The following is a 14,407-nucleotide window of genomic DNA, read 5'->3' on the forward strand; positions in this document are numbered from 1 at the left end:
GTGCAGATGGAGTGATATGGCACCTCTGAGGCGTCTAGATACGCCTCTGACGTATGTAAGCGTCCTGTCTAATCAGCTGCATCCGTTCATGTCCACTGTGCATTCCGATGGACTTTGGCAATTCCAGCAGGACAATACGACACCCCACACATCCAGAATTGATACAGACTGGCTCCAGGAACACTCTTCAGAGTTTGAACACTTCCGCTGGCCATCAAAAACTCCCAGACACGAAAATTATTGAGCATAGAAGGTAGGGGACGAGGTACTGGCAGAATTGCAGCTCTGAGGACGGGTCGTGAGTCGTACTTGGGTAGAGGTCCCGAGTTCGAGTGTCGGTCCGGCACACAGTTTTAATCTGCCAGGAAGTTTCATTATTGAGCATACCTGGGATGCCTTGCAATGTGTTGTTCTGAAGAGATCTCCACCCCCTTCCCCCCTCCTCCACAATACTCTTACGGATTTATGGTCAGCCCTGCAGGATTCAGGTGTCAATTCTCCCCAGCACTACTTCCGACGTTAGTCAAGTCCATGCCACGTCGTGTTGCGGCACTTCTGTGCACTCGCGGGTGCTTTCACGATATCAGGCAGGTGTACCAGTTTCTTTGGCTCATCCGTGTATAATTTTTTCGACGCTAGACTACAAACAAGGTTCATTTCTTGTTTTCGTTTCTGATAGAATATTGGCAAAATAAAGACCCGGGTGATGCCAGTTTGTCAGCTAATGAAGAATAAAGATGTAAAATGTTAAACCGTTTGTTTTATTGAAAATGGCTTGAGTTACCACATAAAAAATTCCTTATTGGAGCTAGTCACTTGGGCGCGAGCCGAGCGGCGGCGACTCACCGTGGGCCGCAGCCAGACGATGGGGTGCGGCGCGGTCTTCTTGCTGGGCGAGATGGAGCGCGCCGTGGCCGGGAAGTCGGCGTCTTCGAAGAGCACGCCGCGCTCCCGGCACGCCCTGCGCGCCGCCGCGTAGCTGTGGCTGCCCGACGAGCCGGCGCGCGGCCGCTCCGCCGTCCAGTACCTGCCGGCACACCGCGCTGTCAACACCTGCTGCACTCACGGCCTCCACAAACATCTCGCACATCACTTGGTTTTCCGTGGCTCAGGCGTACTGTAAAATTTGTGGGTCGGTGGCCACTTAAAGGAACTGCAGAAGTACTTGGGTAACATCCTCTTTTTGTAACAAAGGTAGCTCTCTTCACATGTACAATATTTTAAAATAATATACGTAACAAAGACACAAAAACAACAATTGCATCCTATTACAATAGTAGTGGTCATCTTCAGCAAAGCAGTCCTATAAACAGAAACAAGACCGGCGCACCAAGAAGGAATCATCCGAATGGGACGGAAATCAGTACATGTGACGTACGTCTACAAACAAACAAATGATTACAAGTTCATAAGTTTGGGTGATTTATTCAAGAGAAAGAATTTCATACATTAAGAAAGTCCATAACGCGTTGGTCCACCTCTGGCCCTTAGGCCTATGCAAGCGTTGTTCCGCTTACCAATCATTAATAGAGCTGTTAGATGTCCTCCTGACGGACACTGCGCCAAATTCTCTCCTAATGGCCTGATGGATCGTCAAAATTCCGAGCTGGTTGGAGGGCCCAGCTCATAACGCTCCAAACTTTCTCAATTGGGCAGAGATCCGGTGACCTTGCCGACCAAGTTAGTGTTTGGCAAGCACGAAGGCGAGCAATAGAAACCCTTGCCGTGTGCGGGCGGGCATTAGCTTGCTGAAATGTAAACCCAATATGGCCTTTCATGAAGGGCAACAAAACGGGGCGCATAATATTGTTGCCGTACCGCACTGCTGAAAGAGTGCCGCGGATGAAACCAGAGGGGTCCTGCTATGATAAGAAATAACAAATGGTTCAAATGGCTCTGAGCACTATGGGACTTAACATCTGAGGTCATCAGTCCCCTAGAACTTAGAACTACTTAAACCTAACTAGCCTAAGGACACTACACACATCCATGCCGAGGCAGGATTCGAACGTGCGACCGTAGCGGTCGCGCGGTTCCAGACTGAAGCGCCTAGAACCTCTCGGCCACAAAAGCCGGCCAAGAAATAACACCCCAGATCACCGCTCCTGGTCGTATGGCGGGCAACGGTCAATTTGCTATTCCACTGCTGTCTCGGGCGTTTCCAGATACGTCATCTCTGGTTTTCCGGGCTCTATTCGAAGCGGGTCTCTTGACTGAATACACTTCTGCGCGAGTCAATGAGATTGCATGCCAACGACTCGTCACTGTGGTGAGATACCAACCTCACTGGCGGCCATATAGCCCGACAACCAGAAGTGATTGTCTGGTGTGCCGCTTCTTTCCATAGCAGGAACCCTTTGGTGGTCATCCGCGTCGTTCTCACAGCGCAGCGGTACGTCAGCGATATTCTACGCCTCGTTTCGTTGCCCTTCATGATAAGCCATCCTGGGCTTACATTTGAGGAAGATAATGCCCGCCCGCAGACGGCGAGAGTTCCTACTGCTTGTGTTGCTGCTTGCCAAACCCTACCTTGGCCATCAAGGGCGCCGGATCTCACCGCAGCTGAGAGCATTTAGGTGCTAATGCAAACGAGTCTACACTACTGCTTCAGAGTGTGGAGTCCTTAAGAAGTCTGCATGACAATAGACATCGAATACATTCAGAGACACGGTGCTGGACCGTAAAGGGGCGGTGTAGCCCACACGAAAGTGTAGCAGGTATGCGAGGGGAAATTTAGAGAAACTACATTCAAGGAAGACTGTGCAACCATTTTGCTACCACCACAGTTGTATAGTGAACATGAGAATGAGATGAGAGAGATAAGAGCTCTTATAGAGGCATACAGTCACTTCTCCCCCTCCCTCCAATAAGTGAATGGAATGTGAAAAATACCGATAAGGTTGGTACGATGTGGCTCGTGAGATATATGTATACATGTAGATGTTTGCATCATGTATCATCAGTGATGATTCTCAGAAAATTTTGCATACATAACAAGTTTATACCTATTGAGTGCTGTAGTTTCAAAACAATTTCGTTACAAATGTGATGTATGTACCTTATTTGTTCCTCATTTTTACATATTTTAAAAAGAAGTGGTCTACATCTACATCTACATTTATACTCCGCAAGCCACCCAACGGTGTGTGGCGGAGGGCACTTTACGTGCCACTGTCATTACCTCCCTTTCCTGTTCCAGTCGCGTATGGTTCGCGGGAAAAACGACTGTCTGAAAGCCTCCGTGCGCGCTCTAATCTCTCTAATTTTACATTCGTGATCTCCTCGGGAGGTATAAGTAGGTGGAAGCAATATATTGGATACCTCATCCAGAAACGCACCCTCTCGAAACCTGGCGAGCAAGCTACACTGCGATGCAGAGCGCCTCTCTTGCAGAGTCTGCCACTTAAGTTTGTTAGACATCCCCGTAACGCTATCACGGTTACCAAATAACCCTGTGACGAAACGCGCCGCTCTTCTTTGGATCTTCTCTATCTCCTCCGTCAACCCGATCTGGTACGGATCCCACACTGATGAGCAATACTCAAGTATAGGTCGAACGAGTGTTTTGTAAGCCACCTCCTTTGTTGATGGACTACATTTTCTAAGGACTCTCCCAATGAATCTCAACCTGGTACCCGCCTTACCAACAATTAATTTTATATGATCATTCCACTTCAAATCGTTCCGCACGCATACTCCCAGATATTTTACAGATGTAACTGCTACCAGTGTTTGTTCCGCTATCATATAATCATACAATAAAGGATCCTTCTTTCTATGTATTCGCAATACATTACATTTGTCTATGTTAAGGGTCAGTTGCCACTCCCTGCACCAAGTGCCTATCCGCTGCAGATCTTCCTGCATTTCGCAACAATTTTCTAATGCTGCAACGTCTCTGTATATTACAGTATCATCCGCGAAAAGCCGCATGGAACTTCCGACACTATCTACTAGGTCATTTATATATATTGTGAAAAGCAATGGTCCCATAACACTCCCCTGTGGCATGTCAGAGGTTACTTTAACGTCTGAAGACGTCCCTCCATTGATAATAACATGCTGTGTTCTGTTTGCTAAAAACTCTTCAATCCAGCCACACAGCTGGTCTGATATTCCGTAGGCTCCATGTTGATTCCTACATAGTAGATTCTGGGTTTCCAAAAACGACATGATACTCGAGCAAAAAACATGTTCTAAAATTCTACAACAGATCGACGTCAGAGATATAGATCTATAGCTTTGCGCATCTGCTCGACGACCCTTCTTGAAGACTGGGACTACCTGTGCTCTTTTCCAATCATTTGGAACCTTCCGTTCCTCTAGAGACTTGCCATACACGGCTGTTAGAAGGGGGGGGGGCAAGTTCTTTCGCGTACTCTGTGTAGAATCGAATTGGTATCCCGTCAGGTCCAGTGGACTTTCCTCTGTTGAGTGATTCCAGTTGCTTTTCTACTCCTTGGACACTTATTTCGATGTCAGCCGTTTTTTCGTTTGTGCGAGGATTCAGAGAAGGAACTGCAGTGCGGTCTTCCTCTGTGAAACAGCTTTGGAAAAAGGTGTTTAGTATTTCAGCTTTACGCTTGTCATCCTCTGTTTCAATGCCATTATCATCCCGGAGTGTCTGGACATGCTGTTTCGAGCCACTTACTGATTTAACGTAAGACCAGAACTTCCTAGGATTTTCTGTCAAGTCGGTACCTAGTATTTTACTTTCGAATTCACTAAACGCTTCACGCATAGCCCTCCTTACGCTAACTTTGACATCCGTTAGCTTCTGTTTGTCTGAGAGGTTTTGGCTGCGTTTAAATTTGGAGTGAAGCTCTCTTTGCTTTCGCAGTAATTTCCTAACTTTGTTGTTGTACCACGGTGGGTTTTTCCCGTCCCTCACACTTTTACTCGGCACGTACCTGTCTAAAACGCATTTTACGATTGCCTTGAACTTTTTCCATAAACACTCAACATTGTCAGTGTCGGAACAGAAATTTTCGTTTTGATCTGTTAGGTAGTCTGAAATCTGCCTTCTATTACTCTTGCTAAACAGACAAACCTTCCTCTCTTTTTTTATATTCCTATTAACTTCCATATTCAGGGATGCTGCAACGGCCTTATGATCACTGTTTCCCTGTTCTGCAAATACAGAGTCGAAAAGTTCGGGTCTGTTTGTTATCAGTAGGTCCAAGATGTTATCTCCAGGAGTCGGTTCTCTGTTTAATTGCTCGAGGTAATTTTCGGATAGTGCACTCAGTATAATGTCACTCGATGCTCTGTCCCTATTCGCTGAATACCTGAGATCGTAATCGAAAACAACTGGATTTCCGTTTCACAATTCGCTCTATTCGGTTTTTATAAGCGCACTTTCCTTTTGACTACATTTCTTTTATTCCGTAATATTTCGTGCTCTAGTAGCCTTCACACAAATTTACTGTACAAACTGGTGTGAAGTGCGTATAGTATCCAAATGCAGTTTAAGTAACTTATAAAAAAGTGGGCTTTTAAAACATTTCTCAATTCCACACTCCTGGCCGCGCCTGTGTTATCGCCCTTTACGGTACAGCCAGTTTCCGATATCTGGGCGAAGACCACTTCCTCCAGTTTTTGAAACAGGACGGTCTTTCCCTAATCTTCCCAAATAGGTTGTGCCCAGAGCGAGCATGGCTATGTTAAACGCATGTGACTGTACATGATGGCTGGTGTTGCCCAACACACGTGGGAAAGAAACTTCTGGTAGTACTTTTGACAGCCAGCATCTTACAGCAGGTGTCACTGGCATTAGCAGCAATTGGCTAACTCAAGTGCCTATATTCTGCTATGGTGGGTGACTGCTAAAATAGCTTCGCGGAGCATTTTTGCAGCTCACATCTTCGAGAGTCGGCCGGCAGCTTATGTGGGACTGAGGTGGCAAGTCGCCGGCCCTGTGGGACGGAGGTGGTCGTTTAACTGTTCACCAAAGTTACTTTTGTAAACATTGGCCAATGTTGTTGGTTCGTATCTATTATTGACTGCAATGTTTAATCAAGTTGTCAGCATCGAGATTTTCATCAGATGAAGGAGCAGAAACAACTCTATGGACGGAACAATGAAAAATGGCTATTTTTGTGAGAATGTGGTAAACAGGACGGCACTATTTGATCAGTGTAGGTATGTTTTCGAAAAATTTTTAAATAAATTTTGTTATCAACTATTGTTGATGTTAGATCCATATAATTCAAGTGACTGAATTCGTTTTACAGATCACATGTGAAAGTAACATCGTGAAATTCGTTAATGGGTTTGGAGATGATCAGTGCCGTTATTAGGCCCTCTGCAAATAATAAAAGCGTCTTCTGCATATCTGGAGTATGAAAGAACAGCTACAAAGACGGCTGAAAAATTTTTAAAAACTTTTCCTTTTAAGGAATTTATGAACATGTCTGCAAGAATACTAGCTAATGGATTGCCAAATTCGAGACCGTCGGACTGGTGACGCAACTGTCCATTGAAATAAAAATAGTTATATTTAACTACAATTTGCATTAAATTCATGAAGTCAGAAATATGCTCATCAGAAATCCTTTTCTTCTAAACACAAATTTTTTTTTAATATCATATCTCAAGTTGTCTTCGCAGGTACTTTAGTGTAAAGGTTTTTAGTATCGAACGATAGCAGTCTGATATTTTGATCTCAACGTAGATCCTTTATTTTACTAACGAGATTTTGAATTGAATAATTATTTCGAAAGACATACGATTTTTTTTTATGTCTTGATATGAAGAAACTTTGATAGGTCATGGTAAGCACTGTTTATACTGTTGAAATATGGCGAATTGTATTGATCTATTTTGTGAACTTAACTTCTTATGAAATATTTTATACAACGAGAGCATTTCGCTAGTAAATCTGTTGATCTGTTACTACATGTGATTACAATTCCATCATAAATCTGTTCGGTATATAACCACGCATTCTTGGTCTTTCTCTCTGTTAGTAGTTTTGTAATCTTTTAAAGTATTTGTTTGGATTTTATGATGAAGACATCAGTAGTCGGTGTCGAAGCCACGTTAAAGAAAACTTTTGTGCCGGCCGGAGTGGCCGTGCGGTTCTAGGCACTACAGTCTGGAACCGAGCGACCGCTACGGTCGCAGGTTCGAATCCTGCGTCGGGCATGGATGTGTGTGGTGTCCTTAGGTTAGTTAGGTTTAATTAGTTCTAAGTTCTAGGCGACTGATGACCTCAGAAGTTAAGTCGCATAGTGCTCAGAGCCATTTGAACCAAAACTTTTGTTTGCAGCCGGTTGGCTGTCTTATGATGATCACTTTCTTGTACATTTACCGTTTGACAGATATGTTTCAAAGTGAAATATCAGCATGGTTACAGGTGCCATAACACAAACGAAAAGTGACAGAGAAACAGACATCGAGAGTTGACAACACTGTAGGCAGTGAAGAAGCACGAGCTGAACACGTTTTACGCACTGTCAAGGTGAACTATTCAGGTGAAATGTGCTCACAAATGCCGAAAATTGGACATCTTAATGTACGCAGGATAATCATTCACAGTTTCAGGGCGACACGTGTGATAACAAGATCCTAAAAATCGTAAGGAGAATCAAACAGCAATTTAACCTTACGAAACTTGCAACTCAAAAAGTTCTTTCTTACCTAACAATAAAAGAAAAACGTAAAAACTGTAATATAGTACTAGATCTGGTAACAAATTTATTACTTGCATGCAACAAACATGTATTACAGGCTCCTGAGAATGCTTCGCGGATAAAAACAAAGGAAATGTCTCTAGAATAAAAATAAACGGTTGGATAGATAATAATTATAATAATGTAGAAGCAACTAAGGAACGTCATAAAAGAAAAAATGGCAAGAGTACCTATCTTAGAAGAATATTGTCCGACCACTCTGCTGAAGTATCTCTCACAGGGATCATAGCATAGCCTGAGAGATGTTAGAGTGTATACAGAGGCATATAGACAGTTATTTTTGTCTAACACGCGAATGAGATAATACTGGTAAGAGGTACCCTCCACCATGCAATGCACGTTGGCTTGAGGAGTATAGATGTCGAAGTATGTGTGGTCATCCACGCTAATCACACACTCTTACGACTCTACATTCATACTGCACGAGGGACTGGCAATAACGTGACCATTCGAACAAACACTTATTACTGAACAACGATCCGAGATTTATTATCCAACAACACTCTTTATTTTGTTTACTCTGCTCAGTTACAGTGTGCACAGACTCATTACGTACCGTTAGAGGCGACTGTGAATCGTAGCCAAAAACCTTGGTGTCCCTAATAGGATTAAATGAAAGGTTTGTGTTGAAGAGCATAACAAAGTTCTTCCTAGAGCGAAGCCACAAACATTAGAGAGAGAGAGAGAGAGAGAGAGAGAGAGAGAGCGGGTTAGATTTCACTTCTCTTGTATGTGTGTGTGTGCGTTCTGTTTCGAATTTGCAGCTTCTATTTAAGCAATAAATTCACTTAAATAACAAGTATCCGTAACTCTCGAGACTCCTACATGTCGTCATGAGGCATAAGCTTCATTAGATACTTAGATACTAATATTGATAAACATGATTATGTAACATCTGTTGAAATGGTTCAAATGGCTCTGAGCACTATGGGACTTACCTTCTGAGGTCATCAGTCCCCTAGTCTTAGAACTACTTAAATCTACCTAACCTAAGGACATCATACACATCCATGCCCGAGGCAGGATTCGAACCTGCAACCGCAGCGGTAGCGCGGTTCCAGACTGTAGCGCCTAAAACCGCTCGGCCACTCCGGCCGGCATGTAACATCTGTGTAAATTCATTTTATTAATGACTGCACTGCCATGACATATGTTCGGTAACGCTTGATCGTCAGTGTAGGGTGATACAGACGTACATATCTTTGTGAAAACATTATTCATGCACTATTCTGTAGTGAATATGATATTTGTGGCGTCACTCGCTTTGTTTCTCGATGCTGGAGCCACTCGTAATTAACTGCGGGCAAAACACTTCGCTTTTTAGCATGCTGCCTGCGTGAGATATTAATCTCATGCTCACCTCTAAGCAGCGTTCTTATGGACGAAATGATTCCTTCATGGCTACGATAGTTTTATTTCTCCGTTTTAAAATCGTCGGACAGAACCATAAATTATAGTCTGATATTATTTTCCCGTAATGTTTCTTGCGCCCTGTTCTGTCTTGCGACGAAGCGCCTACACCCAAAAGCCGTGACGGCGTACCGGGAAGAGTTGGCGAGAAAACAAAAGGTTCGCTTTTACATAATCATTTTCTTCGCCTGTCGGTCACGGCTTCCCGTAAACACCAGGCTGAACAGAGAAAAGGGCTTCATTAGCAGGTGCTCAGAATTATTTGCGTAACAGGAAGTATCACGAAACACGCTAACTGACGCCAATTACTGGTGTAACGCTGGGGTAATCACACATCACCGGCTCTGCGTAGCTTCCGGTGTTTAGGTGAAGAAAGCTACAGAATTACCCAGCACGTAACTGTAATATCGAGTGCGGGGCTGCCTCCTGACGTGGTTACGGTTTACTGCCCAGCTGTCAAGTCGCGCGAGCGTCGCACTGGTGTCTCTGCTGTCACGTCACTACAGATGTGCCACTAGAAAGTGTTGTATTCAGATATATTAAAGGACAGCCAATGAAATGCGCGCTGTTACTGGCACTCTGCTTCTGTCACAACAGCCGCCGTATTGGAATCGCAACTTAAGAGACTTACTATAACTGTCCGTACTGAGTACCAGTCCGTATTTTTTTCTATTCTTACATCAAACACAGCGAAGAATCTTGTTTCTTCGGAAACGAACGGCAACAATAACAGACAATATGCCATATTATTATACAGGGTGTAAACGACAACTGTTTTGAAATGTATCACTGTGGAGTGGGTGAAGCCGTGACGAACAAATTCATGTAGGAAACAGCCCCAAATCGGTGAGCCACAAAATCGACCTAAGGCACAATGCATGCGCAGTGCAAGATTGTGGCTAAAATCTTCCTGGAACATTAAAAACCCTTCGTTCTTGCACGCACAGAATATAAAATTGACGTTTGTGTAAATTTTACCACAAAATAGTGTGAATTTTAGAGGCATAACACAAACAATTAAATCGTTTACTTTGTCTGGCATTCTTGCTACGAAACTACCGAGCCAGAAAGGGTTAACTTTGGATCATATTGTAAACTCAATTAAGTTCTGCATAATGTTTATGAAAATCTTTTTCTTCCAATGCCGTCAGGGGAAAGTTTAATATAATAATGTTAATGTAATAGCCAGCCGTCCGAAATGGCCGAGCGGTTCTAGGCGCTACAGTCTGGAACCGCGCGACCGCTACGGTCGCAGGTTCGAATCCTGCCTCGGGCATGAAAGTGTGTGATGTCCTTAGGTTAGTTAGGTTTAATTAGTTCTAAGTTCTAGGGGACTGATGACCTCAGAAGTTAAGTCCCATAGTGCTCAGAGCCATTTTGAAATAGCCAGTGGCGTAATAGAGCGAAATAATACTGAAAGTCGCTCGCGACGCCCATGCGCTGTACCTAACGTGGATTTTGTAGGCTAATTTGAGACCGTTTCCCGGCTTGATGGACCGCAACTGCCCTATGTCAAATTGCTCTTGGTACCTTGTGAACAGCTATCGTTTAGATCCTGTATATATCACACCGATCATCCCAAAGGGAGTAGAGACGAGCAGCCAATCATTCTAGGGAGCCGGCCGGAGTGGCCGAGCGGTTCTAGGCGCTTCAGTCCGAAACCGCGCTGCTGCTACGGTCGCAGGTTCGAATCCTCGGGATGTGTGTGTTGTCCTTAGGTTAGGTTTAAGTAGTTTAAGTTCTAGGGGGTTGATGACCTCAGATGTTAAGTCCCATAGTGCTCAGAGCCATTAGAACCATTTCATTCTAGGGATGATAAGTGATGCAAATGGGGAAACGCATCGACATAAGCGGCTTTAACGAAGGCCAGATTGTTATGGCCCGGCAAATGGGAACGAAACGGCGACGCTGATGTGATTTGCGCGTGCTAGTGTCATGGACGTCTATGGGAAGGAGCTGAAGGGCGGCGGTGGCACGAGTAAGCGGCAGGGGGCCGGACGTCCACCCCTAGTCACAGAAAGTGCAGGTCGGAGGCTCGGTAGCGCTGTAGAGCAGGACGGGCGGCATTCTACGCTGGACCTGTACATAGAGGGCAAGAGTAAGTGTTTGGAAGTACACTGATTAGCGTACATTGTTCGACACGGGCCTCTGCAGCTGGTGACCCCTCGTGTTCCCACGTTGATCTAACAGTGCCAATTAACGCTGCAGTGAACAGGATTGTCGAGATTGAACTGTGGATCAGTGAACGGTCGGATGAATCACGTTTCTTGCCACACCAGGTTACGGTCGTGTCGGGATACGCCACCATCTACATCAGAGGATCCCAGCCTTTTCTGAGACCATTACCCCTGACTGCAATTGAACGTTTGCTAGAACCCCCCCCCCCCCCCCCCCCATCCATCGTGAACATTTCAGCCTAACTATACTTCACAATGAAAAAGAATTTTCTTGGAAAACTTTCATTTTTGAAATGACGAAAGATAAATGATATCCAGTTTCTTTAGAACTGTTGATGTTTTATTCGACCACTAATGACAATCAGACGACTGGCGCGCTTTATTTCCAACATCTTTTCTCTATACACAGCCCAGTCATATTAATGTGATCACCTGTCAAAAGCCTGAAGAACCACCTGTCGCACGGGTAGGAAGACAGTCAGTGAGATTCTGGAATGTACCGACAGGGTTGTGGCACCAAGCCCACTCCATTGCCGTGGCAAGCTGCGCCGGGTTTCTCGGTTGAGGGTCAATGGCGCAAAGAGTTCGATCGTGGTGGTCCCACAGATTCTCGATTGGGTTTAAATAATACTGAGAATGTGGTGACCAGGGAAGTATGGTGAATCCGTCTCGGTGCTTTCCGAACCACTCCGGTACACAGCGAGTTGTATGGCACGTTGTATTGACCTGTTGCTAGATGCCATAGTGCTACGGGAGAACAAACTGCAATGGCGTCCTGAACGGTAGATGCATACGGTTTTTTGATCCACTGTGCCTCCGAGAATTACAGTCTCCCAGAGAATACCACGAAAACATTCCCCATATCATAACGCATGCAGGACGGCTACTTTCAGACGTTGCACGCCTTACACACCAACGGCCATGTGTCCGATGGGGCAGAAAATGTGAATCATCTGGAAAGGCCTCTTGTCACCACTCAGTGGACGTTCAGTTGCGGTACTGTTGCGCAAATTCCAACCTTCGTCGTCGATGAACCACAGTCAGCATGGGTGTGTGAACCTGGCGCCTGTTTATCTGGTTTACAAATTTGCGTGCCGATTCGGCTGTTTGCTGTGCATCATGGAGATTACGCTTTGTTTGAAATTTCGTTATCTTACGTGTTTCAATTCTGTAGCACCGTTTGAATTATGCAACCATCCACGGCCTCCATTGAAATCACTGTAATCTATGTCGCGCACAGTTTAATGCGCATATGTTGTAGGCCACTGCCTGCACGTCCTCTAAATTGGTATCGAGCATCCTTGAAATGCAAAAACACCACTTTTTGTAACAAGTGCGCCTTGTCCTCCCTTGAATATCCACAGTTTTTCCTGTGCACTACATAGTAATATTGCTGCCGAGTTACTTGAAATCTGTTCATATCTTTTTCTTTTACTATTCTGCTGATGATCTTCAATGTACAGACTCGCCTTTTCGTTATGCTGATCCGTACGGCTTTAAAGTCTGCTACACAGCATGACAGGCAAGGCGACGAAGTGCTACCAACATACTACGCACAGGCGTGAAATTGAAAAACTATCCGAACTTTGTCAGTCTGTTCTCAATCACGGTTGTGACTATATTAAACTGATTAGTGTGTTAAACACAACACGTAAATATAAGATATAAATGGAAGAAGAAACGCTAAGTAGTATGAACCGTACTAATAAAAATGAATTTCAGCTTATCCAGATAACATAACTGTTTTAGTAAGGCAAAGTACCACAGATCGTTACGAAGTAGCAAAATATTATGCGCATTCCGCCACGAAACGGTCTGTGTCAACGTCCAGATCACTTATACCGTTGCTGACCTACCATGAAAGTGTGCAAATTTAGCAATGAGTGAAGAGTCATAACGAAATTCAGTTAAAAATCATTCAGTGCCACACGTAAGTCAATTCAGTTATTGACAGAAGCGAAAAAGTAGGCAGTAACAAGTATGAAATTCTACAAGATTTTCATATATACATCCACAGGGCGCTGGTTCAGAATAAAGGTAGCAATAAAACGTATTGGGGGCGCGAGAATTTCTTAAAATTGTTTTACTGATAGTCTATCTGTCTCCATCGAGATTAGAACCGAAAACAAACCAGACCTCCCTTGCAGTAGCAAACACCTTTCACTACGCTAGCAGACAACCCAGGCAAACAGCCCTCTGTTATTACCCCAGACATAACTAAGCCGGCAATTTTGCGATGGAAATGGCAAAATGCATAGAGCTTTCTGGACTCAAAAACAAGAATTTCCTACCTTTATGTCACAGCTTATGTGACTATCATTCGGGATTTTTATCGAAATAACAAAATACTATTAATAGCGAGTAAATTTAGTAGGATAATTCTGCACCACCCCAGGAAATAAACGACTACATAGCTGCCAAATGTATTCTACAATGTTTGGAATTCTCCTTTAGACTCGTCACAGCCAGAAAACGTTCATTAGCCAAAGTGTTTCTTAAGCTAGCTAGCAATGGGAATGCTCGCACTTCTAAAATGTGGTGGCATTAAAACTGGGATCTGTCTGTGCATAGTATGTTGGTAGCACTTCGTCACCTTGCCTGCTATGCTGTGTAGCATACTTTAAAGCTGAGCTGATTAGCATAACGAAAAGGCGAGGGGTCTCGCTCGTTTTGTCCTCGACTGTACGTAATTATGTTTATTGCCCGCTCCTTGTCCAACAATTGTTCTTTGCCACATTTCACTGTGGGGGAATTTGTGGCTCCGCGTCCGACTAGGATGATAGGCTACGTGGCTCGATACCTGTTTCCGTATCACTTTCGCTTGTCAAGCACGTATCAGCATCACTGTACTCCTCAAGTACATTGTCCGCACAGTCGATCGTAGACGACACCACACATTCCACTGACTCATCTCGCAGAAATGCTAATATTTCATCTGCCACTTCTTTCTCACTCTGCGGCATTGCTCGGATTCCTTCCTCACGAAATGTCAACATCGGCAAGTGTTCTTGTTGATATAATGCGATGTTTGCTTTGTTTATCGTAGTCATTGCTCTGCTTTGTATCAACGCCGAGAGCACTGTAGCACTGTTGTGAGTTACTCGTCAACTGTGCAGTTCAACTACG

At 44.3% G+C, this 14,407-nt stretch overlaps 1 protein-coding gene across 1 annotated transcript in view; it reads right to left on the bottom strand.

Annotated features, from left to right (window-relative positions):
- LOC126162469 (calpain-9-like) overlaps positions 1-14,407 on the bottom strand; it is a 1,012,451-nt gene that overhangs the window by 250,871 nt on the left and 747,173 nt on the right. The window contains exon 3 of the mRNA XM_049919000.1: positions 847-1,027. Within this exon, the coding sequence (XP_049774957.1) occupies positions 847-1,027 (181 nt within the window). The remainder of the gene's footprint in view (positions 1-846; positions 1,028-14,407) is intronic.

This window comes from Schistocerca cancellata, chromosome 2 (genome assembly GCF_023864275.1).
Source record: "Schistocerca cancellata isolate TAMUIC-IGC-003103 chromosome 2, iqSchCanc2.1, whole genome shotgun sequence".
NCBI lineage: Eukaryota > Metazoa > Arthropoda > Insecta > Orthoptera > Acrididae > Schistocerca > Schistocerca cancellata.